Below are 26,766 nucleotides of genomic sequence, written 5' to 3'. Positions count from 1 at the left end.
GAGATCAGCCCTGGGATTTCTTTGGAAGGAATGATGCTAAAGCTGAAACTCCAGTACTTTGGCCACCTCATGCGAAGAGTTGACTCATTGGCAAAGACTCTGATGCTGGGAGGGACTGGAGGCAGGAGGAGAAGGGGATGACAGAGGATGAGATGGCTGGATGGTATCACTGACTCCATGGACGTGAGTCTGAGTGAACTCCAGGAGTTGGTGATGGACAGAGAGGCCTGGCATGCTGCAATTCATGGGGTTGCAAAGAGTTGGACATGACTGAGCGACTGAATTGAACTGATTTTATATATATATATATATATATATATGTATGTATATATAGTAACTTTATCGACAAAGGTCTGTCTAGTCAAAGCTATGGTTTTTCCAGTAGTCATGTATGGATGTGAGTGTTGGGCCATAAAGAAAGCTGAGTGCTGAAGATTTGATGCTTTTGAACTGTGGTGCTGGCGGAGAAGGCAATGGCACCCCACTCCGGTACTTTTGCCTGGAAAATCCCATGGGCGGAGGAGCCTGGTAGGCTACAGTCCATGGGGTCGCTAAGAGTCGGACACGACTGAGCGACTTCACTTTCACTTTTCACTTTCATGCATTGAAGGAAATGGCAACGCACTCCAGTGTTCTTGCCTGGAGAATCCCAGGGATGGGGGAGCCTGGTGGGCTGCCGTCTATGGGGTCGCACAGAGTCGGACACGACTGAAGTGACTTAGCAGCAACTGTGGTGCTTGAGAAGATTCAATCTTGAGAGTTCCTTGGACAGCAAGGAGATCAAACCAGTCAGTCCTAAAGGAAATCAACCCTGAATATTCATTGGAAGGACTGATGGTGAAACTCAAATACTTTGGCCACCTGATGAGAAAAACTGACTCATTCTTCAGGAAAGACCCTGAAGCTGAGGAAGATTGAAGGTAGGAGAAGGGGATGACAGAGGATGAGATGGTTGGATGGCATCACCGATTTGATGGACATGAGTTTGAGCAAGCTCTGGGAGTTGGTGATGGACAGGGAAGCCTGGTGTATGTTGCAGTCCATGGGGTCCCAAAGAGTCAGACACTACTGAGCAACTGAACTGAACTGATATAATAAAAGTATAATATATATTTATATGGATTCAAGATGACTTAATGTTATTTGACTTATAAAACAGATAGACACTACACAAAAAATGAGGATGTAATTTCCAGAAAAGTAAAATGTCACTTTTCTTCTTAAAATTTAACAATAAATTTCCTGTCGTAATTACTAATTCACAGCCAAATCTTAGACTAATTCAAATTAGCCAGGGTTAGAGTTAAATACTCTGCATTAAGAAAATAAGGTTTGCAATTTAATAAACATACATAGGGTTTCCCTGGTGACTCGGTAAATTTGATAACATTTTGTCAAAATTAAGACCTGCTTATCCATGTCATTCTAGATCCTGGAAACACACTAGAAAACGTGAATACTGAACCATTGATTCTTTGGAAAGCTGCACCCCTAGCCCTGGAAAACATCCTTAAGGGGCCCAGGGATCACACCCTAATGGGGGACTTCCCTGGTGGTCCAGCGGTTAAGAATCTGCCTGCTAATTCAGGAGACACAGGTTCAATCCCTCGTCCAGGAAGATTGCACGCTGCTGCAGGGCAGCTAAGCCCATGCATCGCAACTGTTGAGCCTGTGCTCTAGAGCCCAGGAACCGTAACTACTGAAGCCCCCACACCTACAGCCTGTGGGGGCTTCTCCACAACAAGAGAAGCCAACACAATGAGAAGCAGCACACTGCAGCTAGAGAAAGCCTCACACAGCCACCAGTGCAGCCAAATAAATAAGTAAAGAAAAAAAAAGAATAGGGGGTTTGGGAAGGTCATATACTCTGCTATGTTCAAAATGCATAACCAACAAGGACTATTGAACACACATGTGACATGAAACTCTACTCAATGTAATATGCCAGTCTGGATGGGAGTGGGGTTTGGGGGAGAATGAATACATGTGTACGTATGGCTGAGTTCCTTGCTATTCACCTGAAATTATCACAACATTGTTAATCAGCTATGTGTGTGCGTGTGTGTTAGTTGCTCAGCTGTGTCTGACTGCAACACCATGGACTGTAGCCCACCAGGCTCCTCTGTCCACGAAATTTTCCAGGCAAGAATACGGGAGTGGGATCCCATTCCCTTTTCCACAGGATCTTCCTGACCCAGGGATCGAACCTGGGGCTCCTGCATTGCAGGCAGATTCTTCACTGTCTGAGCCACCAGGGAAATCCATTAATCAGCTATAACCTAATACAAGATAAAAGTTTAAAGTTTGAAAAAAAGAGAATTGCTTTATAAAAACCCTAATGGGAAACTTACAAAGTAGCAATGAAGCTGAGAACAAAGAGAGGGGAGTAATATGCAGATGTTTCATTGATGTATATAGTATAATTAAAAGGTATGAGGTGATATTACTGTGGTTTTGGAAAAGGTTTCAACTATTCTTGCTGCTGCTGCTGCTGCTAAGTCGCTTCAGTCGTGTCCAACTCTGTGCGACCCCATAGACAGCAGCCCATGAGGCTCCCATGTCTGGGATTCTCCAGGCAAGAACACTGGAGTGGGTTGCCATTTCCTTCTCCAATGCATGAAAGTGAAAAGTGAAAGTGAAGTCACTCAGTCGTGTCCGACCCTCAGCAACCCCATGGACTGAAGCCTACCAGGCTCCTCTGCCCATGGATTTTCCAGGCAAGAGTACTGGAATGGGTCGCCAGTGCCTTCTCTGGCAACTATTCTTAGGGGATCAATTAAGACACTGAGAATGAACATTCCTATTAAGACCTCAGAAAGAACATCTCCCCTATTATCATGGTATTATCTCACTAACAGGAAATTCAGTTTCTAACAACTCTTTTCTGTATTTTACTCTATTGGCTTGAGAAGCAGCTTCCTATTTTGAGAATTATATGACATAATATAATCATATATAATTAAGTTAATGGCTTAGAAAACAAAATGATAGTAATTTTAAAAAGGAGCAAGTATCTCTCTTGCTAGGTTGTGACACCAGGCTAAGAGGGCTTAGGGTTGGAAAGTAAGTCGTGGAGATTGTGAGGGGGTTCAGGTATAAATCTACCTCCATTCGAGGAGAGGAAGGGCATGAGAAGAGTCTGGATAGCCCAGAATGGTCCTGGCACCTGAATGTACAGTTACCACGCTGGGTCAAAGACAGGCTGGTGCATCTCCTCTACCCTAGATGCTATGGGACCCGACTCCTGCCCAACATTAAACTGGGAACATAAGCCTCTCAAAGCATGCTTGCCAAAAACAGATTATTCACCCTCATAGTATGAAGCCTAGAAGGAGAAGACATTTGATTATTTTAAAAAGTGGGCTATAAAATGATGAAGTATCTCCTTACTTCATCTGAAAAACCCAAAGAACAAATATGTTAAAAACTTTGGGACTTCCCTGGTGGTCCAGGAGTTAAGACTTCCTGCTTCCACTGCAGGAGCCAAGAGTTTGATCCCTTATCAGGGAACTAAGATCCATCCCTTCAGGCCACGTGGTGTGGCCAAAAAAAAAAAAAAGAAAACTATGACTATTAACATGTTTAGAAGGTACTTAAAACATTTGTTTGCAATCCAACTCAAATATATCTGCAACTACATTTTGGACAAATGTTTTAAAATATCCTGCTTAATTTTGATGCAAGTTTTCTTGTAACTCAGTGATATTTACTACTTACAAGGGCTGAATGTTTTGCAAAACAGAGCCCTAACTTTCTGCAAAACATCCTGAAAGTGCTTTTATCATAGAAATGGGGAGGGGCTAATGATCTGCTCTTTCACTGACAACATCCTGTAGTTATTTAAGTAACACATCATCATTTTCTTGATGGCTGGTGATTCTACAACACCATCGATAGCTATTGCTTGCTTTTATATTTTTTGGCCAAGGCACGTAAGACCTTAGTTTTCCAACCAGGGATGGAAACTGTGTCCCCTGCATTGGAGACACAGAGTCTTAACTGCTGACCACCAGGGAAGTCCCTATCGCCCATTTCTTGGTTCTCTGCTCACCTTGCCTTATCACGTTGTTGATATCTTTCAAACTCTTAGAAGCGCTGCACTGAATTTAGACAGCAGAGCACTCTTTGGCGTAAGGACTGACCCATCCATGGAAACGGATATCAATGTGATCGATCCAGCATCATTTGCTGGATTGTATGCAATGGGACTGTAATTTTATGTCCTGTTGTCCCTATTCTAATTGGAGAAGGAAATAGCAACCCACTCCAGTGTTCTTGCCTGGAGAATCCCAGGGACAGGGGAGCCTAGTGGGCTGCCGTCTATGGGGTCGCATAGAGCTGGACACGACTGAAGCGACGTAGCAGCAGTCCCTATTCTATGTCTCTGGCCATTAACAGAAGACTCTGTCTGGGTGAAACTGACATATTTTCAGCGGTAATGCTTAAAGAAGGAACAAATTTCTATTTTGTTCCCTCTGTTATGATCCTGTCCTTATGCATTTCCTTTGGGGGGAGTCTTCCCCACAAAGTCTCTTAGCACTCCCAGCCGTAGGAGAACTGTAGCGTTCATGGACAGAAACTGGAGACAACAGCTCCCTACCCTTTTGAAGACTTCCACTGTCAGTCCAAATTTCTTTGACCCTTGGATGACAAGGTCATCCATTTCTTTGACCCAGGAGACACTGGCATCATGGGAAAGATGTCCCTACCTCCTGTTTCAAAATTATTTGGGAATATAACTTCTTCACAGGTAGGAACTTTGCAGAAGCATGGAGAGCCTCCCACAGTGCAGAATCATGAGTCCATACTAAATTCTCTAAAATCTGTTCTTCGATGCTGTTCAGGTGTTTCACCATGTCCCTGGAGAGTCCCTCTTCTGAGCAGATCATTACCTCTATCACTTCAGTTCATACTGTTCATGGGGTTCTCAAGGCAAGAATACTGAAGTGGTTTGCCATTCCCTTCTCCAGCGGACCACATTCTGTCAGATCTCTCCACCATGACCCGCCCATCTTGGGCTGCCCCACGGGCATGGCTTAGTTTTGGAAGGAATGATGCTAAAGCTGAAACTCCAGTACTTTGGCCACCTCATGCGAAGAGTTGACTCATTGGAAAAGACTCTGATGCTGGGAGGGATTGGGGACAAGAGGAGAAGGGGACGACAGAGGATGAGATGGCTGGATGGCATCACTGACTCGATGGACATGAGTCTGAGTGAACTCGGGGAGTTGGTGATGGACAGGGAGGCCTGGCGTGCTGTGATTCATGGGGTCCCAAAGAGTCGGACACAACTGAGCGACTGATCTGATCTGATCACTTCAGTTCAGTCACTCAGTCGTGTCCAACTTTTTGTGACCCCATGGACTACAGCATGCCAGGCTTCCCTGTCCATCACCAACTCCCAGAGCTTGCTCAAACTCATGTCCCTCAAATCAGTGATACCATCCAATCATCTCATTCTCTGTCATCCCCTTCTCCTCCTGCCTTCAATTTTTCCCCAAATCAGGGCCTTTCCCAATGAGTCAGTTCTCCGCATCAGGTGGCCAAAGTACTGGAGTTTCAAGCTTCAGCATCAGTCTTTCCAGAGGATTGATTTCCTTTAGGACTGACTGGTTTGATCTCCTTGCAGTCCAAGGGACTCCCAAGAGTCTTCTCCAACACCACAGTTCAAAAGCATCAATTCTTAGGCACTCAGCTTTCTGTATAGTCCAACGCTCATATCCATACATGACTACTGGAAAAACCATAGCTTTGACTAGATGAACCTTTGTCAGCAAAGTAATATCTCCGCTTTTTAATATGCTGTCTAGGTTTGTCATAGCTTTTCTTCCAAGGAGCAACCATCCTTTAATTTCATGGCTGTAGTCACCATCTGCAGTGATTTTGGAGCCCAAGAAAATAAAGTCTGTCACTGTTTCCACTGTCACTCCACCACCTCTATAACCTTATAAGAATAAAATGGCCACAGATTAAAAACTTTAGCAATCCAGAGAAAAGTACGAAGTGAGCTATAGGCAAAGAGGACAATTTCCAACAACAGGCCATCAAGGAATGATGAAAAATATATATCCTGCTCTAAAATAACTGACATGTCTATTGCGGTCTCTAATATTTTATAACACAAAATTTCTGCAAATTCCTGTTTGTTTACAGCGAAGTATATGCAAGATTCTGGCTGTTCATCTGTTGATTGAGTATAGTGTTGGCAGAGTTTCATTATGTTTCATTATGTTTTCTCTAGGATTACACAAACAAGACTCAAAAGTATTTATAACTTGGTTTCTTGGTGCATTTTTCGATCCAGCCACAATACTCTGTAATCAGCTCACACTTTGAGTGACTGAAGCAATAGGAGTTAATGATTCTACTTTTTTTCTTAAATACTTCTGTCCTGTCAGTAGGGTAGAAGGTACAAATAACGTTTGTTTGTCTCAAAGTATTGTTGACGGTTACACGCCACAGTAGTCTGGGTTGTCAGTTTCCAAACAGGGCATCACCAGTGAACCTTCCAGGAGTTTATTTCCTCTTCTGCATATTCTCCCCAAAAGAGCTTCTCATCATAACCACCAACAGTTAAAACATATTCTTCACACTCCGTGTTCACTGCTTCGCTATTGTCAGTAAACTGGAAAGGCCCTGGAGGCATTCTCTCCTTTAAAGTCTTCCTGTCAAATAGTTTTGAAACCTACGGCTTAAAGTAGTGTTCTTTTATCCCTCTGGCTATAGTTCACACAGTACAGCAGTGATACAGAGAGGCTATACAGAAGCTCTAAAATCAGCAATATGAAAATCAGGATGGTAAACCTTTAAAGATGAATTCAAGGAGTCTCATCTATTTGGGCATATAATGTCACTGGCGAAAATCAGATCCAAGCAGCACAGAAGGAAATGATTAAAGTTTACTAAATCATCTCCAATCATATGAAAATTATCCTGAGTATAAACAAAGTGTTCAAAAAAAATTAAAAAGCTCCTTAACACTGCAAGGAATCCTCTGCTTCCTGCTTCGTGGTAACTTTGGTGGCTCTTCACACGGATTTTGAAACACATCTTTAAAAATTGGCTCAAATTTTTTGAAAATTACAGTAGACACCTCAAAATTGCATTTCGCTTAATTTCCTTCCAAGGTACGGTTTCCAACTGTGGGGATAATGCTTTTGAGGCAGGCGACAGGTAACGAACAAGCCGACCAGTGTGTAACTTCCTCTAGCACGTCCTGGATGGCGGCGGAGTCAGCTTGTGTTCCCCTCGTTCAGGTTCAGCTCCGGGCACAAGAACCGCAGCGCCACCCAGATCGCGCGACCACCTCCACCTGCCTCAGCCTGGTGCCCGCCCTTGTTTATCCTCCTTCCGCTGAGCGCTACCCACAACCACCCGCACCAAGACGTGCTAAGAACGACGGCTCTTCGATGGTCTAGATGGTCTACATCCGCGCTTCGCCTCAAAGAAGTCCGTTTCTTCTCCAGGGTTCCGAGCCTGTCCTTCACCGGAAATGTGATAAAAAGCATATCATCTTAAGTGACTTCTAAATCTGCTTAAGTCGGTTTATTTATAAATTTAATTTTATTGCTCCTGGATTTCTCCCAACATTTTATTATGGAAAATTTCAAGATGCAAGAAAGTTGAAAGAGGTGTACACGTGTCTACCACTTAGATTCTGTTACCAACACTTTGCCATACTTGTCTAACCGTATTTCTATTTACTCTATCCATCTAACTTTTCAGTGCATTTCAAAGTAAATTACAGACGTCAGTACACTTTTCCTAAGTAATCAGCCTGTATGTCATTAACTACAGTTCAATTTTTTTTTGCTGCTTTTAATTTTCAATATTAATTCTCCCCCTTTCAAGATGGAAAGAAATTCATTCATGGATTCTTCTAGTTGATGTGTTTCCACTTTTACACAGAGATTTAGGGATTTCTAATTTATTTGGAGTTTATGCAGGTACATGGTGTGAGAACTAAACCCAACTTTATACATATATATATATATACACATACATACATACATACACAGGGGCTCTCTGTTTTAAAAGTATTTTTATCGAGATTTAATTCACATACCATAAAATTCACCCTTTTTAATTGTGTACAATTTAGTGGGTTTTAGTATTTCACAAAGTTGTGCAGCCATCATGGCTACAAGCTATATTTGTACATATATATTATGTGTGTGTGTATATTTGTTTTTCTCCAAATATCTATCTAGTCTTAGCGGCATATATTAAGAGCTCCATTTTGCTGCCAGAGAGTTGAGATGCTGCAGTTGTCACTAATGTCCGTGTATTTGGAAGACCAATTCCGTTCCACTGGTCTGTTTGTCCGGTGGGAGGTCTCCCTAACAACGATTCTGGTTTAGGACTCTGGTAAGGGGCGGGGGACGACAGACATGCGGTCACACCTTCAAGGCCTTTAGTCAAGTTCTTTGAGAAAGGAATCCTGCTACATTACAGCTCTCCAACAGAAAAAATCCTCTAGGACTGATAAAAAACCAACTGGGCAGGAGCATGGTCAGCAGGAAATCCTGGGAAGGAGAGGTACCAAGGATCAAGACACGCCCCATTCTTGAGTCTCCCCTCTCCTCTCCCGGCTCCCCAGCCCGGGCTAGGGGCCCTCCCCTTCTCTGTCCGTCTCCCCCTTTCTGAGGACTAGTGGACCCGCACCAGGGGCTCTTCCATCCAGCTCGCACCCTAGGACTGCCCCCAGGAAAGCACCTGCACAGCGTGGCTGAGGCACCCAGTGGTTTCGGAAGTGAGGCCAAGCGTGTCCAATGCTTGCCGAGCGAAGTCTTCGGAGCTCACTACGAGCAGTCCCTTTTTCATGGGATAGGTCATATTTGTTTCAACCAAAAAGGGGCTCACTGTCTGCAGGTAAGAAAGGGGCCAAGATAAGAACTCCCTTCCCTCCCAAGCCTAAGCTCCCGGGCCCTCTCCGAGAATCCCTGAATCCCACCCCTCTTGCGGACCACGCCCCCAGGTATGTGCTGACCACGCCTCCAGGACCACGCCCCCTCGAGAACCCACCCCTTGCGACTTTCGTTCCACGGAAGCTTTTTCTTAAAAAAGGTTCTTCCTTCCTTCTTCCCTCTTTCTCTCTCTTTTCCTTCCTTCCTCCCTTCTTCTCTCTCCCTCTTTTTTTCCCCTCCCTTCCCTTCCTTTCTTTCTTAAATTTTACTGAAGTATAGTTGATTTACATCCACCGAAGCTTTTTGAGACTGAGTCGCGGTCCTCTTTCAGACCTCACCCCCACCTCATTCCCAGCCCGCCCCTCCTCCTAGGAGCCTCCACTGAATCCAAGCTCCTCCTCCCTCAGAGCCCTCCCCTCAAGAGTTGCCACTCCTGCCCCTCTCGAGCTCCTTCCCTCCGAAGTCAGGCACCTGCACGGTGACACCTTTGGAGCGGTACTCTACCCCCACGGCCACGGAGAAGCTTCGCACAAAGGCCTGCGGAGAAGAAAGGAGGGTCCCAGGGCGACGAGCTTTCCGCGTCGAGTCCTCCAGCCCGCCCCCTGTCCCAGCGTGCCATCCGTATCCTAGAACCTTCCCCCGTTCCCGGAGGGGCCCCTCCCTCAGGGCTCAAGTTCTCACCTTAACACCCGCAAGTTTCTTTGCTCTAAGCCCTCCTTTTGTTCCCATACTCCTCATTCTCCATTCCAGCCGCGCCATTCTCTGTATATTCCCTGACCTCCTCCCACCTAACCGGTTCTCGAAATCCTAGCTTTCTTTGCTCTTAAAAAAAGAACACAAAATCTGACTTGCCCACTGGACTGTGCCCCAGATATCTGACCTATTAATAGCTCCAGACTCTGATGAAACATCACATACACACACACACACACACACACACACACACACACACACACACACACATTCCGGTCTTTTCCGCCATAACCTCAGGGCCAGAATTAAGGGCTACTGTAGGAATAACAGCATGGCAGCCAGCCTGTGCCCGGTCTGTGGGTCTGGGTACCTTGGTGGCCGCATACACTGCTAAATATGGATAGGGCCTCCTGTCAGCTACTGAAGATATGTTGATGATGATGCCTTTGCCCCTGGAGGAGGAAGCATTAGTTGGAAGGCAGTCACTGCCAACGGGGAAGAGGGTCTCAGTGATTTACCCACCTCCCCACCCTTTAGTCGCTGTGCTAATCAGAAAGATCAGAGAGATAGGGAAGAGTTGGACATGTGAATGGGAGAGCTGGGGAATAGAAATAGCCAGAGGTTGGATGGGGAAAGATCCAGAGTGAAAAACAAAGAGACTGCCTCTTACCTGCTGACCATTCCGGGCAGGAGGATTCTAGTCATCTGCAGGACGAATGAAGAGGATCCTGTCTTTCCTTCTTTCCACTGCCTTCACCTGCCCAGACTCCTGCCCCCTCCTCAAGTTCACTCCTGTCCCCCTACTTTCCATCAGGGACTATTTTGCTAGCACTGCCTCCATGCCAAGTCCAGTACTGCGGGATATTGAGGACCACCCAGAGTAGTCAGAGCTACGCTGACTCTGAACCCAGTCCCTCCTAGCCCTGACTCACCTGGGCCACAGACACCATGTTGCAGTTTATAATATCCTGGAGTTTCTAAGGGAAGAAAATGGAACCAATCAGTCCTTTCCTTCACCACAACTCTGCCACAACTCCCATATTTTCTAGCTTACTTTTCTTTTAATGTGGAACACAGTTTTTAAAAGTTGCATCTACTAGAATTTAATATACACATAAACTTCAACGCATCGACTCCACTTCTGGAAATGTATTCCTTTCTAAGATACTCACATATGTGGGGAATGCATATGTCCAAAAATACACATTATAACACAATTTGTAGTCAGATATACCAGGAAACATCCTGAATATCCTTCAATACTGGGATGAATAAATAAACACTGGGTAGCCCATGGATAGACCACTGAACAACAAGTAAAAAGAATAGATCAGCTAATTATTCTGATTAAAATGATCCCCGAGATACATGTCTACTTGTGAAAGGTAAAGTGCAGAACAATAGGCTGCCGCCATTTGGGTAAAAATTACATATACATCCTTCTGTAGGCATAAAGAGAAAAATCTATCACTATTTTAAACTGGGGGGCGCATTTGGGGAAGATTGAAGGGAGAAGGGAGATTTTCACCTTCATTTCGTAAACTTCTCTCTTTGGATTTTCTGATCAGTACATAAAGAGAAAAATCTATCACTATTTTAAACTGGGGGGTGCTTTTGGGGAATAAGATTGAAGGGAGAAGGGAGATTTTCACCTTCATTTCGTAAACTTCTCTCTTTGGATTTTCTGATCAGTAAACTATTTATAAATGCATACCATATACATACCAAAGTGCACAAATCTTAGAGTAAAAACTGAACACAAATCTTTAGCTTCTACCCGCATAAAGGAAGTATTGGGACTTCACTGGTGGTCCAGTGGCTAAGACTCTACATTCACAATACAGGGGGCCAGGTTCAATCCCTGGTCAGGGAACTAGAACTCACAGGCCGAACTAAAAGATCCCACAGCCGCAACTAAGACCCAGCACAACCAAATAAATAAATAAAATATTTTTTAAAAGATTCAATGCAACTGCTATTAAAATCCTAGTAGCATATTTTGCAGAAAGAAAAACCCTGCCCAAAATTCATATGGACTCTCAAGGAACCCTGATATTAGCCAGACTAATCTTGCATCCATCATTTCCACTTCTGGGTGTATGCCCAAAAGAATTAAAAGCAGGTACCCAACACTGCTGTATTTAAAATGGATAACCAACAAGGACCTATCGTATAGTATGTGGAACTCTGCTCAATGTTATGTGCCAGCTTGAATGGGAGGGGAGTTTGGGGAAGAATGGATACATGTGTATGTATGGCTGAGTCCCTTCGCTGTCCACCTGAAACTACCACAACATTGCTAATTGGCTATACCCCAATACAAAATAAAAAGTTTAAAGTCTGGGGAATAAAAAGCAGGTACCAAAACAGATATTGGTACATCAACAGTTCATAGCAGCATTATTCCCAACAGCCTAGTAATAGGTGGAAACAACCGAAGTACCTATCAAGAGGTAAGAGATAAAGGGTGATACATATTAATACATATGATGGAATATTATTCAGCCTTAAAAAGAAAATTGGGACACAGGCTGTGACATGGATGGACCCTGAAAATACTATGCTAAGTGAAACAAGGGAACATTTCATGCAAAGATGGGCTCGATAAGGACAGAAATGGTATGGACCTAACAGAAGCAGAAGATATTAAGAAGAGATGGCAAGAATACACAGAAGAACTGTACAAAAAAGATCTTCACGACCCAGATAATCACAATGGTGTGATCACTCATCTAGAGCCAGACATCCTGGAATGTGAAGTCAAATGGGCCTTAGAAAGCATCACTACGAACAAAGCTAGTGGAGGTGATGGAATTCCAGTTGAGCTATTTCAAATCCTGAAAGATGATGCTGTGAAAGTGCTACACTCAATATGCCAGCAAATTTGGAAAACTCAGCCATGGCCACAGGACTGGAAAAGGTCCGTTTTCATTCCAATCCCAAAGAAAGGCAATGCCAAAGAATGCTCAAACTACCATACAATTGCACTCATCTCACACGCTCCCAGCCAGACTTCAGCAATACGTGAACTGTGAACTTCCTGATGTTCAAGCTGGTTTTAGAAAAGGCAGAGGAACCAGAGATCAAATTGCCAACATCCACTGGATCATGGAAAATGCAAGAGAGTTCCAGAAAAACATCTATTTCTGCTTTATTGACTATGCCAAAGCCTTTGACTCTGTGGATCACAATAAACTGTGGAAAATTCTTAAAGAGATGGGAATACCAGACCACCTGACCTGCCTCTTGAGAAATCTGTATGCAGGTCAGGAAGCAACAGTTAGAACTGGACATGGAACAACAGACTGGTTCCAAATAGGAAAAGGAGTACATCAAGGCTGTATATTGTCACCCTGCTTATTTAACTTATATGCAGAGTACATCATGAGAAATGCTGGACTGGAAGAAACACAAGCTGGAATCAAGATTGCCAGGAGAAATATCAATAACTTCAGATATTCAGATGACATCACCCTTATGGCAGGAAGTGAAGAGGAACTAAAAAGCCTCTTGATGAAAGTGAAAGTGGAGAGTGAAAAAGTTGGCTTAAAGCTCAACATTCAGAAAACGAAGATCATGGCATCCGGTCCCACCACTTCATGGGAAATAGATGGGGAAACAGTGGAAACAGTGTCAGACTTTATTTTTCTGGGCTCCAAAATCACTGCAGATAGTGACTGCAGCCATGAAATTAAAAGACGCTTACTCCTTGGAAGGAAAGTTATGACCAACCTAGATAGCATATTCAAAAGCAGAGACATTACTTTGCCAACAAAGGTCCATCTAGTCAAGGCTATGGTATTTCCAGTGGTCATATATGGATGTGAGAGTTGGACTGTGAAGAAGGCTGAGCACCGAAGAATTGATGCTTTTGAACTGTGGTGTTGGAGAAGACTCTTGAGAGTCCCTTGGACTGCAAGGAGATCCAACCAGTCCATTCTGAAGGAGATCAGCCCTGGGATTTCTTTGGAAGGAATGATGCTAAAGCTGAAACTCCAATACTTTGGCCACCTCATGCGAAGAGTTGACTCACTGGAAAAGACTCTGATGCTGGGAGGGATTGGGGGCAGGAGGAGAAGGGGACAACAGAGGATGAGATGGCTGGATGGCATCACTGACTCGATGGATGTGAGTCTGAGTGAACTCCAGGAGTTGGTGATGGACAAAGAGGCCTGGCGTGCTGCGATTCATGGGGTCACAAAGAGTCGGACACGGCTGAGTGACTGAACTGAACTGAACTGAAGTGAAACAAATCAGGCCCAAAAGAATAAATACAGTATGATTCCACTTATATGAAGCATCTAGAATAGTCAAATTCATACAGAATGGTGGTTTCCGGGACCTGCAGGTAGTTAGGAACTGGGGGTTACTGTTCAACAGGTAGAGAGCTGAAAAAGTTCTGGAGATGGATGGAGGTTATTGTTTCACATCAATCTGAGTGTACACAAGACCACTGAACTGCACACATGAGTCAAAATGACAAAATTTAAGTTATATATATTTGCCATAACTTAAAAGCAAAGAAAAGAAAAAGAATGAAATTCTGATATTTGATAGCAACACAGATGAAGTTGAAAACATTATGCTAACTGAAATAAGCCAGACACCAAAGGAAAACTATTCTGTGATTTCTCCTGTATGAGGTATCTAGAACTAGCAAGCTTGTAGACACAGAAGGTAGAAATAGATGTTACCAGGGAATAGGGAAGAATGTGGAGACACAGATCCTGTATTTAACTTATGGGAGAAGGCAATGGCACCCCACTCCAGTACTGTTGCCTGGAAAATCCCATGGATGGAGGAGCCTGGTAGGCTGCAGTCCATGGGGTCGCTAAGAGTCGGACACGACTGAGCGAATTCACTTTCCACTTCCATGCTTTGGAGAAGGAAATGGCAACCCACTCCAGTGTTCTTACCTGGAGAATCCCATGGACGGAGAAGCCTGTTCTGCATGATTATTTCATGCTGCAGTCCATGGGGTCGCACAGAGTCGGACATGACTGAAGCGACTTAGCAGCAGCATTTAACTTATACTGCTTAATGAGTTTCTGTTTGGGATGATGGAAAAGTTTTGGAAATACACAGTGCTGACAGCTGTACTACATTGTGAATGTGTTTAATGCCACTAAGTTGCAAACTCTAAAATGGTTAAAATGGCAAGTTTTATGTTATATATGTCACAATTTTTAAAAAATTTGTGCTGATATTTCCATTACCCTGGCTCCATGTGGACCTTGTTACATTATTATTTCTCTTGTGTTCAATCATGAATTTTCTTCTAATATTCCTGGTTATATTTTTTTGGTGCTGGATATTTAATATTAAAAAAATTTAACAGCTATTTTGAGTCTCTGGACTACATCATTTTTCTCTACAAATGGTTTGGTTTTGCATCTCCCAGGTAGCTAAACTAGAGGGTGCTAAAATATCAGATCCACATAATCCCAGTGGAATTAGGATCACCTGAAAATTGGCTTCAGTTCCTATGAAACCTTCTGCTGTGCTGTGCTTAGTCGCTCAGTCATCTCCAAGTCTTTGGGACCCGCTGGACTGTAGCCCATCAAGCTCCTCTGTCCATGGGATTCTCCAGGCAAGAATACTGAAGTGGGTTTCCATGCCCTCTTCCAGGGCCTATGAAACTTACTTTACCCTAACTCCTGGATTACAGTGTTCAGGATTCCAGCCTAAAATCTGAGATATTTTCCAAAGCATGTGCTACGTTATTTGTTGCAGCTTCAACACTATCCATGTTGAAGGGAAATGTCGCTTCAAATGTCAGATTTCACCTCTCTTGGCTTCTCTCTTCCCTCAAATCTTGATGTGACAATTCCTCGTTGCCTTAGTAGGTTGATGCCTTCAAACAGTTATTTTAAAACTATTTTATCCAGCTCTTCTACTCGTTCTCATTTGCAGGGTTAGTCTTCAGTCACAACTTCCTCTAAGACCAGAGGCAGAATACACAGGCTGATTCTCCTTGCATTTTCTAAAATGAGCCTGTGCCTTCTTTTCCTTTTCTGACTTCTGTTATCACAGATTAATTTTTATTGGAGCATAATTGCTTTACAATGTTGTGTTAGTTTCTGCTGTACAACGAAGTGAATCAGCTCTGTGTATACATATATCCCCTCCCTCTTGGACCTCCTTCCCACTCCCTTATGCATTCCTCTTGAAATAATAATATTTAGAATTTATTCATTTATTTTTTTGTGTGTAGCAAAGTTTTATTAACGCGATAAAGCGACAGGGAAAGCTTCTGACATAGACATCAGAAGGGGGACGGAGAGTGCCCCCACTCCCTAGTCTTATCAAGGCCTTAGATACTTTTACCGGACCCACTCCCACAACATACTTCTTAAACTAACATGATTAGAACTAACAATAGAGAATTTAAAAGCCATCCTGATCTCCTGTTTTGTCTATGTCTAATAGCCCTCATTTATGGAGCACACAACTTAGGTTTATGTGCCTTATGTTGTCTTATCAGCTGATATTATCTTATCAGCTCTACGAGGTCAGCAAAAAACACTGATTCCATTTTATAGATATGAGACTGAGGCGCTGATTTTCCCACGTGGCTCATTCCCCGCCCCCTACTCTTTTTTTGGCCACACTGTCGGCCATGTGAGGTCTTATTTCCCCGACCAGGGACAGAACTCACACACCAACCCCCCCCCCCGCCCCGCCCCCAACCCTTCATTGGAAGCATGGAGTCTTAACCACTGGACCGCCAGGGAAGTCCGTCATTTCTCCAGAAAGTTAGCATCGGAGAATATAAAACGGGCAGAACCAGATTCAATTTAGACAGTGGTCCTGGTTGAGCACTGTAGAAGGGCGCCCCGTGGAAGGAGAGCATAGATTCCCTAGCTCTCCACTTGATCAAGCTAGTGTACTGCGCGGGGTTTTCAACAGAGGGAGCAGTGTAAGGCGGAGGTCCCGCGGACTAGTTCTCGGTGATACTCACTTTGGCCGTGTCCTCACAGTCGAGCAGTTTACTCAAGCGGGGTGTATATTTTTGGCCCACGTTGTTTACTGAATGAGAGGGGACAAAGTGCTTGTGTCACTCCAACAGTCCCAGGGACACCGGGCGGGGGCAAAGGGGAGTGTTTGCCCGAAAGGGCGACCAGGAGAGTGTTCCGGGGTCAGGGTGAGCCGGGGGTGGGGGGGTGGGGACGGCTGAGAGCAGCGCTTCTCCCAACGGGCTCGGGGACATACCCAGTACTCCGACCTCCAGGCCCTTCAGTCCTGCCTCAATGGTCTCGTAGATTTCCAAGCCCCCGGTGAAATCCACCTGAATCACTCGTGTTCTTTTGCCGTAAAGCCCCTCTGGGAAGTGTGTGAGAGGTTGAGGGGGCGAAGGGGAGAGGCAGTGGGAGCCAGGCTTTTGGCTGTAATTCATCTCTGCCTGCATCTCACTCCAGTCTCAGTTCAGCCCCAGGCCCTTACCCCATCCTTCGGAGGCCCCAGAGGCACTGGGAGCCTGCTCCCTGCACCCACCTCGACCACGCCCCGACCACGCCCCGACCACGCCCATACCCCTCCCCGCCCCAACGTCCAACCTCAGCCCTTAAGCCAGGAGGGCCGCGTTTCCGAGCTCCCCTCCTTTCCTCTACTCACCTATCTCCTTTGCCTCGTGCTTCAACTTGCTCAGGTCTCGACTGATGAGGACGACGTTCAGACCTCTCCGGGCGAGCTGCAGGAGATGCATTCGTTTATTTATTCACGAAAGCCACAAATATTTACTGTGTGCTGACAGCGTGCTGCGCTGTTGCAGGCGCTGCCGATGCAGAGGTGAGTAAAAGAGAAATAAGGGAAGTCGGCCCTCGCGGAGCATGCATTCTGGGGCCAGAGTATTCCAGGCAGAAGGAACAACAAGTGCAGAGGCCCTTGCACAAAGGCTGGCTAGCTTAAAGGACAGCACACAGTCCAGGGTGCACCGAATGAAGTATTCTTGCCTGGGAAATCCCATGTACAGAGGGCCCTGGAGGGCTATAGTACATGGGGTCATAAGAGAGTCGGACATGACTTAGTGACTAAACAACAACTAGCCTCCCCTGCCTTCGTGCCCACTCAGGGACATCGCTGCAGCTTTCTCCCATCTTCCCCCTGCATCACGCTCTCTCTTTTCTGGATGATTCCCGTTCAACATGCAGACCTGCCAGAAGGTCTTCTTTGTTCCGTGTTCCCCCATTTCTCATCACGCCACCCCACTTTACTCAACATTCTAAGAACTGCTTACCCTGGCTCTCTCCCGGGCCTGCTTGTACCCACTCCAGTTGGACTCCTGCTCCGACTGTGCCACCCAAACCACTCTCGTCAACAGTAACTTCCACGGTCATAAACCCAGTGCTGTCCTCAGCACCTCCCAGCAGTAGCTGACACAATCACCCCCTCCTCCAGGCAACGTTCTTCCCCTGGCTTCCCAGATATCTCTTCCAACCTTGGTTTCCCTCCTGCTCTGGCTCAGATCATGTGCCTCATCTTCTGTGCTTCTTAACTTTGAGTGTTCCAGGGAGCTCTTTGGGGTGATTCAGACTATGCTCCCCTTCTCCATCCACACCCACTACCATGGGCATCTCACCTAGTATTGGGACTTTATTTTTTACAATATTATGTATTTATTTATTTTTGGCTGTGCTGGGTCTTCATTGTTGTGCGGGCTTTTCTTTAGTGGTGGCAGGCAGGGGCTACTCTCTAGTCACAGTGCTCAGGTTTCTCTTTGTAGTGGCTTCTCTTATTGGAGAGCACGGGCTGTAGGCACATGGGCTTCAGTATTTGCAGGATATGGGCTCAGTATCTGTGGCTCCTAGGCTCTAGGGCACAAGCTCAGTAGTTGTGAGGCATGGATGTAGTTGCTCCTCAGCATGTTAGATCTTCCCAGACCAGGGATCAAACTCATGTCTCCTGCACTAGCAAATGGATTCTTTACTGCTGGATCACCAGGGAGGCCCCCTAGTCTTAGGACTTTAAATGGCATTGTTATGATGTTGATGCTTCAATTTCTATCTCCACCCATTCTGAACTCCAGAATGGCATTTCCAACTTCTGGAACTTCACAACTTGGATAGCTAACTGGTGTCTCAAATGTGTGTGTTAGTCGCTCAGTCATGTCCAACTCTTTGCAACCCCATGGACTATATAGCCCGCCAGGCTCCTCTGTCCATGGGATTTCCTAGGCAAGAATACTGGAGGTTGCCATTTCTATTCCAGGGAATCTTCCCAACCCAGGGATCAAACCTGGGTCTCCCACATTGCGGGCAGACTCTTTATAATCTGAGCTACCAAGGAAGATAGAATGTCCAAAATGTCAAATTTAGAATGTCCAAAACTAGACTCCTTTCCACTTCCCCCAAACCTGGTCTTCTCCTCAGTTCAACTCCATTGCAGTAATGGCAGCTCCATTCTTTGAGGTATTCTGGTCACAAATCCTATAAGTAATTTATTTTATGAGGTCATCATTATCCTAAAAGCAAAAATCAAACAAAGATGACAAGAAAACTACAAACTAATACCCCTCATAAACTTAGACATAAAAATTCTCAATGAAATATGAGTAAATCAAGTCCAGCAATATAGAAAAAGGATAAGAGGTAATGCTGAAGCTGGGGCTTATTGCAGGAATGCAGGGTTAGTTCAACTTTTGCAAAATCAATTGATGTAATTTACCATATAATCAGACTAAAGAAGGAAAACCATATGATCACCTCTGCCGGGAGCCAGCACGGGAGTCCCCACCCATGACAAGGTCATGTGGGAGAGTTCTGGTGGGCAAGGCGAGCCAGAACTTGAGGGGTGCCCCTCTGGGCCTGCCTGAGCATCTACCCCAAAACCAGAATCTGTCTGTTTTACTATTTCACGACTTTCACCAACTCTTTTGACATTAATGGGGGGCTATCCCCAACCACCTTTCTCTGTAAGAAAATCAACTTAAAACTCTAGTTAATAAGTCTCCTGGACATAATAGGAGTGTTTCAATTCAAACCCCTCTGATGACTTTCTAGCTTGCCTGACAGGTTTGTTAATATTCACAGCCTCCCAACCACAAGAGGCATGGGAAGCTTAAGATATTCTAACAATGCAGAGCTTCTCAGAGAGTTAAAATTGTTAAAATAGAACTAGTAGAGGATTTCTTTGTTGAGCTAATGCTTGCTGCCAAGTTTCCATATCCCTTACCTACTGTGTCCCTGGGAGTGTATTGATTAATATAGTTGGTGTATAGAAATGTAAGGAGTAGCTTTAATGTTTGTAACCTTGGACCCTCGAGTTAACATTTTATGACCCTTTCTTCAGAAAACTTATTTTTCTTTAAAGGTGATTATTCTAAAGTCAGGCGCCACCCTCCGAAAGCATTAGATAATGTTGCATTCCTATAGGGCAAAAGTGTGGTGGGCCATAACAAGAAAAGAATTAACTCGAGGGTCCAAGATTACATGACCTTGTCATGGGTGGGAACTCCCGTGCTGGCTCCCGGCAGCTTTGCACTGGTGATTTCTTCTCCCCGGAAATTCCTTCTCCCAGTTATTCACAAGATTCCATCCATCATCTCCTTCTCATCTTTGCTCAATGCTGCCTTCTCAGTGACATATTTGATTACCCTATATAAAAATTGGAACCGGCACACATCTCCAGGGCTCCCTCTTCTCCTTTCTTGATTTATTTTTCTCTTTAACTCTTTTTAAAATTTTAAATCTATTTCTTTCTTTTTTTTGGCCACACCGCGTGGCATGTGGGATCTTAGTTCCCCACAGGGGCCAGAGATGGAATCCTTGCCCCCTGCAGTGGAAGCACAGTCGTAACCACTAGACCACCACAGAAGTCCCTCTCTTTAACTCTTATAACCATTCGGTGGGCTTCCCTGGTGGCTCAAGCAGTAGAGAAACCACCTGCAATGCAGGAGACCTGGGTTCAATCCCTGGGTCAGGAAGATCCCCTGGAGAAGAAGATAGCAACTATTCCAGTATTTGATACATTATACATTTCATTTGTTTATCTTACACATATCTCCCCTCACTACAACATAAGCTTCAAGAAGACAAGGTCTTCTGATTTTTAAAAAAAATCTATTTTGTTTACTGTTGTACCCCCTAGTATCTAGAAGATGCCTGGTGCATGGAGGTGCTATATAAATATGTTTGGAATGAATAAATAAGAAGAAGCCCAGTGTAAACACCTGCCCCCACCCTGGGGAGCAGAGGAAAGGCTCCCTGGAGAGGATGTCTGTGGGAACCAGAGAGAGCACACCATTCTCAGTCTGATAGACTTAGCTGACAACAGGCAAACAGGAGAAGCCCTCCCATCACTCACCCAAGCCCTGGCTCACCTCATGTGCGTAAGCCTTGCCAATGCCGCTGGTGGCTCCTGTCACCACTAGAAAGGAGAGGAGGAAAGGGCATGAGGGGATCCCCACCCTCTCCTACCCCCGTCATCCACTTCATGTCCCTCTTGTCCCCTTTTGCACCTTTTCTGGGAACCCTCCTCACTGAGACCCAACCCTCCTGGTTTTCGTCCTCCTCTTTCATCGGCAAGGGGCTCTGACACCTCGGACAGGTTGGAGGACTTCATGCATCTCCAGCCTTCACCCGTCATGCTTCCAGGGGTCACTGGCCTCTGCCCTGACTAGGGGTCCTCACCAGTCATCTGTCCGTGTTCCTGCTGCCCCGCCTCTACCTGCTTATTGCAGAGCCCTTCTTTCTTACCTGCCCAGGCCCCGTGTGCCCGGAGCCAGTGGTTGCTCCGGCGTGCCTGAGGCAGCAGGTAAATATAGACTGTGGATCCCACAGCCCAGGTCGCCCACAGCAGCAGGAACAGGGCTGTAACCGCTCCCAGCACTCTCAGTGCATCCCACTCCACCTCCATCACAACCCCAACCAACAGATCACCCGACCTAGGACCAAGGGGGTTTTTTCCGGGGCCAGCTATTAGAAGCCTGTGCGTTAGCCCCACCCACACTGCCAGTCAAGCATTCCACCCCACCTCTCTCTCTAGCTACGCCCAATGAGAGTTTAGTCTAACCAACAGCCACGCTCATAGCCTTAGTACCGCCCTTTGATGGGTCCACATCTGAGCTCAAAGTCCACTCCCAACGCCTGCAGAGCCAGCATACATCCAGCCTCCTCTAAACCAACAGAGCTGGACAAAGGGTACCCACAGATAACCTCCATTTGGGTCACTGAACTCAATATCGCTGTTGGTGGGTGAAGGCCAGAACTGAAACGAGGGACCAATCACATCGTTGTTCAGGCGCCAAGTTGTGTCCGACAGGCAGGGTTTGTCAATGCAGTTTGTCAGAAGAACCTCACCTACAACTTATCTGCCGGGGCAGTATAAAAGCCAGAGGCCTTACAATGGCTCTATGTAACCTTTCTCACTTCTCCTTTGCAAATTCTGTTTTTTTCACTTGTTCTTCGCATTTATTATTGAATAATTTGTTGTTGTTCAGTCCCGAAGTTGCGTCCAACTCTTTGCCACCCCATGGACAATAGCATGCTAGGCTCCTCTGTCCTCCACTATCTACTGGAGTTTGTTCAGATTCATGTCCACTGAGTTGGTGATGCTATCCAACCATCTCATCCTCTGTTGCCTCCTTCTTCTCCTGCCTTCAATCTTTCCCAGCATCAGGGGCTTTTCCAGTGAGTCAGCTCTTCACATCAGGTGGCCAAAGTACCAGAATTTCAGCTTCAGAAACAGTCCTTCCAATGAATATTCAGGATCGATTGCCTTTAGAATTGACTGGCTTGATCTCCTTGCAGTCCAAGGGACTCTCAGAAGTCTTCTCCAGCGCCACAATTAGAAAGAATTATTTGACAATAATAAATTGTAATTATCATCTAATAATTATGGATATTCTTTAATAACATAAATTATATTTATTATTTATAATAAATAGTATTATTATTTAATAATGGGCTTCCCTGGTAGGTCAGACAGTAAAGAATCTGCCTGCAATGCAGGAGACCCAGTTCGATCCCTAGATCGGGAAGATCCCCTGGAGAAAGGAATAGTTACCCACTCCGGTATTCTTGCCTGGAGAATCCCATGGACAGAGGAGCCAGGCAGGCCACAGTCCATGGGTTTCAAAGAGTCGGACACGATTGCTGTGGTAAAATAAATATATGTAACATAAATTTTACCATTTTAATCCTTTTAAAGTATAGACATAATTCAGTGACATTAGGTGCACTCACAAGATTGTGCAACTGTTACCACATCCTAGAGTTATTTCATCACCCAATAGAAGAAAACCCATCACCCAAAGAAGAAAACAGGTCCCAAATGGAGTCAGCTGTGCTAACCCTCAGGTCAACAAAACACGATTTAATAACTAATTTAATGGTAGTTTCAACCCCACCAGAATGTAACCAACTATTCAACCTAGGATCACCTGATTGGTACTAGTGAGGTTTGCTGCTGTTCAGTCACCCAGTCGAGTCTGATTCTTCACAACCCTGTGGACTGCAGCATGCCAGGCTTCTCTGTCCCTCACCATCTCCCAGAGTTGGTCCAGGTTCATGTCCAATGAATCAGCAATGCTAGTGAGGTAATCCACCCAATAAGCCCTTCCATCCCCTTAGGAGGATAGCCTTGACTCAAACAATGAATTTCTTTGCTGAAAAGATCCTTTTTCAACTCCCTTTCTGCCTTTAACAACTTCCCTTTTCTACAGCTCCGTGGAGATCCTTTCTACGGCTAGATGGGATGCAGCCTGATGCATGAATCATTGAATAAAGCCAATTTGATCTTTAAGTTTACTGAGTTGGGACTTTGTGCTATTTAACAGATTTGGTGGCAACAGCAGGACAAAGGGGATTTCTGCTGGCTTTGGAGGCAGCAGGAGACAGAGGTGTGATGCCCCGTGAACCCTTTGGGCTCACTGTCTTTCTGGCCATTTCCGAGGATCCTGGATGAGTTCTTGGTTCTGAGTTCTGTTCTGTTTGTGTCAAGTTCCTGACCTAGTGGCCTTTCCAGTCTACTGGGGTCCAGCCCCGGTAGGATCCAGGGATTCCCTCAGGAGGACGGCATTGGCGAAAGGATAGATAAAAGGAGAAAGAGATAAGGAAAGAATTTTACAGTTAAGAAAATAGAGGAGAGAAAAGAGGCTAATATTCCTTGGTTTATGCAGAAAGCCAATAAAGCCCCAGAATGGGATTTGCTCTGTTCACGTAGGCCGCAGGCGCTCTCTCGAATTGCGGAAGGTGCCCCACCTTAGGCACCTTCTCGAGTGGGTCTTAGAAGCCCAGGAAGGAAAGTGAACGCAGAGAGCCCCTGCACTCCATGGAATCAGCCTGAATAGGAAAAGGAAAGAGAAAGAACGACATGGGGGAGACCAAGCTTCGGTGAGCAAGGCCCGCACTTTATTTTTCAAAGTAGTTTTTATACCATAAATTGTGCATAGAGGATAATGGGGGAAGGGGTAGAGTCATGCAAGGTCAGCAGTCCTTGATCCTCATCGAAGCCAGGCTTTCTTTCTGCAAACTTATCATATACAAAAGCTTTAGGTGATTTACATCATCTTCTGGCCAGGAGGCCTGTTAACATTTTATGACCCTTTCTTCAGAAAACTTATTTTTCTCTAAACGTGATTATTCTAAAGTCAGGTGCCACCCTCAGAAAGCATTAGATAATGTTGCATTCCTATAGGGCAAAAGTGTGGTGGGCTATAACAAGAAAAGAATTAACTCGAGGGTCCAAGATTACAAACATTAAAGCTACTACTTACATTTCTATACACCAACTATATTAATCAATACACTCCCAGGGACACAGTAGGTAAGGGATATGGAAACTTGGCAGCAAGCATTAGCTCAACAAAGAAATCCTCTACTAGTTCTACTCTAACAATTTTAACTCTCTGAGAAGCTCTGCATTGTTAGAATATCTTAAGCTTCCTGTGCCTCTCGTGGTGAATCTGAACCTGTCAGGCAAGCTAGAAAGTCATCAGAGGGGTTTGAATTGAAACACTCCTATTATGTCCAGGAGACCTATTAACTAGAGTTTTAAGTTGATTTTCTTACAGAGAGGTGGTTGGGGATAGCCCCCCGTTAATGTCAGAAGAGTTGGTGAAAGTCGTAAAATAGTAAAACAGATTCTGGTTTTAGGGTAGACACTCAGGCAGGCCCAGAGGGGCACACCTCGAGTTCTGGCTCGCCTTGCCCACCAGATCTCTCCCACATGACCTTGTCGTGGGTGGGGACTCCCGTGCTGGCTCCCGGCACCAGTCAGTTTTCCCATTTGTCTGGAATTACTAGTTCCATGTCGGGAACAGCCGGTGACCACTGCAGTTTCCCATTTGTCTGGAAGAAGCCTGCAACTCTCATTCTTTGGAGTCTGCTGGTTCAGTCCTTTCCCCAGTGCCTAGTTCCATGTTGGGAATTGGTCATGGTGTACACAGCACCTTTTCTGGGCCAGGATGCAGTAACATCTCTTGGTTTTCACCGATATTTGTACATGTGTTTGCTTGTCTTGTTTTGAATCAATGAGGGCTGTTGCTAACTGGGACCTCAGAGGTCAAAAGCTGCAAAAATTGATGGGTCTGGATGGAGCAAGAACAGAGTTATGACGAGAAGGAATATAAATCCTAGCAGCACAAGACACTTACCGAATTTAAGCAATCCCTCCAATGTAGGCCTTATTCCTATGGGATCCATGAGAAAGTGTTTCCTATGAGACTGAATCCATGTTCTTGCAATGACAAGCAATCTTATTGTCTAGTACTACTCTGGCTAATGAAGTTAGGGCTTTTTGCTGGCAGGTTATGGCTTAAACCTGATCTTTTATGTCCTTTACAATCTGCCCTTGTTATAGAAGGGAAAGAATTACAACAAAAAATCTCTAGTTTAACAGAGGTGCCCCCCAAATATAGGTTATTTCTCTCTCTTTCTTCTTTTTTTTTTTTTGCATTTTAAGCTTTATTTATGGAACAGTGAGATGCTCTCTTTTATATTAGCATTTAATACTTACAAGAATCGGTCTGTTTACTGTAACTTGCCTTCATAACTAAACCATTTTTATTGTTGTTTAGTCGCTAAGTTGTGTCCGAGTCTTGTGACACCATGGACTGTAGTCTGCCAAGCTCCTCTGTCCATAGGAATTTCCCAGGCAAGAATATTCAATCTATGGGCTATTTCTAATCCTGACTTTGGGAAAGCAAAAAGTGCAGAGCCGGTAAAATTTCTGACATATGTGGTTAGACCTCTTTCTAAACTGCCTCAGTATTCATTAAAGCCTGAATCCACACAGGCCTCATACCAACAACAGACAATCTAATCACCAAGGGTTAATCATTTCCTGTACAAGCCCCTATAACAGTGATCTGGCTGATTAGAAACCCTAATGAGGACTTCCCTGGTGGTCCAGTAGTTAAGAATCTGCCTGCGAGTGTGGGAGACACAGATTTGATCCTGGTCCAGGAAGATCCCACATGTCATGGTGCTGGGAGCCAGCACAGGAGTCCCCACCCCATGACAAGGTCATGTGGGAGAGTTCTGGTGGGCAAGGCAAGCCAGAACTCGAGGGGTGCCCCTCTGGGCCTGCCTGAGCATCTACCCCAAAACCAGAATCTGTTTTACTATTTTACGACTTTCACCAACTCTTCTGACATCAACGGGGGGCTATCTCCGACCACTTTTCTCTGTAAGAAAATCAACTTAAAACTCTAGTTAATAAGTCTCCTGGACATAATAGGAGTGTTTCAATTCAAACCCCTCTGATGACTTTCTAGCTTGCCTGACAGGTTTGTTAATATTCACAGCCTCCCAACCACGAGAGGCACGGGAAGCTTAAGATAGTCTAACAATGCAGAGCTTCTCAGAGAGTTAAAATTGTTAGAGTAGAACTAGTAGAGGATTTCTTTGTTGAGCTAATGCTTGCTGCCAAGTTTCCATATCCCTTACCTACTGTGTCCCTGGGAGTGTATTGATTAATATAGTTGGTGTATAGAAATGTAAGTAGTAGCTTTAATGTTTGTAATCTTGGACCCTCGAGTTAATTCTTTTCCTGTTACGGCCCACCACACTTTTGCCCTATAGGAATGCAACTTTATCTAACGCTTTCGGAGGGTGGCGCCTGACTTTAGAATAATCACGTTTAGAGAAAAATAAGTTTTCTGAAGAAAGGGTCATAAAATGTTAACAGGCCTCCTGGCCAGAAGATGATGTAAATCACCTAAACTTTT

At 44.9% G+C, this 26,766-nt stretch overlaps 1 protein-coding gene, 1 long non-coding RNA gene and 2 pseudogenes across 2 annotated transcripts; 1 reads left to right on the top strand and 3 right to left on the bottom strand.

The window, feature by feature from the left end:
• Positions 1 to 4,371: 4,371 nt before the first annotated feature.
• LOC107131435 (retinoblastoma-like protein 1) lies at positions 4,372 to 4,889 on the bottom strand (annotated as a pseudogene).
• A 1,034-nt stretch (positions 4,890 to 5,923) lies between these two features.
• LOC100140062 (retinoblastoma-like protein 1) lies at positions 5,924 to 7,678 on the bottom strand (annotated as a pseudogene).
• A 121-nt stretch (positions 7,679 to 7,799) lies between these two features.
• On the bottom strand, positions 7,800 to 21,488 carry LOC508455 (estradiol 17-beta-dehydrogenase 12-like). The gene is given in 11 exon segments (NM_001244187.1): positions 7,800 to 8,525; positions 8,716 to 8,865; positions 9,378 to 9,443; positions 9,970 to 10,051; positions 10,270 to 10,304; positions 10,532 to 10,576; positions 16,561 to 16,628; positions 16,812 to 16,922; positions 17,214 to 17,289; positions 20,917 to 20,963; positions 21,293 to 21,488. Coding segments are annotated over 11 exon segments (948 nt in total). The 5' UTR covers positions 21,453 to 21,488; the 3' UTR covers positions 7,800 to 8,417.
• LOC112442335 (uncharacterized) lies at positions 17,287 to 23,339 on the top strand. Its single transcript, XR_003030434.2, has 2 exons — positions 17,287 to 17,387; positions 23,260 to 23,339. It is a non-coding gene; the product is annotated as an uncharacterized lncRNA (long non-coding RNA).
• Positions 23,340 to 26,766: the final 3,427 nt, after the last annotated feature.

The sequence above is a fragment of the Bos taurus genome, chromosome 18 (assembly GCF_002263795.3).
Source record: "Bos taurus isolate L1 Dominette 01449 registration number 42190680 breed Hereford chromosome 18, ARS-UCD2.0, whole genome shotgun sequence".
NCBI classification, from domain to species: domain Eukaryota; kingdom Metazoa; phylum Chordata; class Mammalia; order Artiodactyla; family Bovidae; genus Bos; species Bos taurus.
Note: the sequence above shows the minus strand (reverse complement) of the source record. Positions and strands in the feature narration are given on the sequence as shown.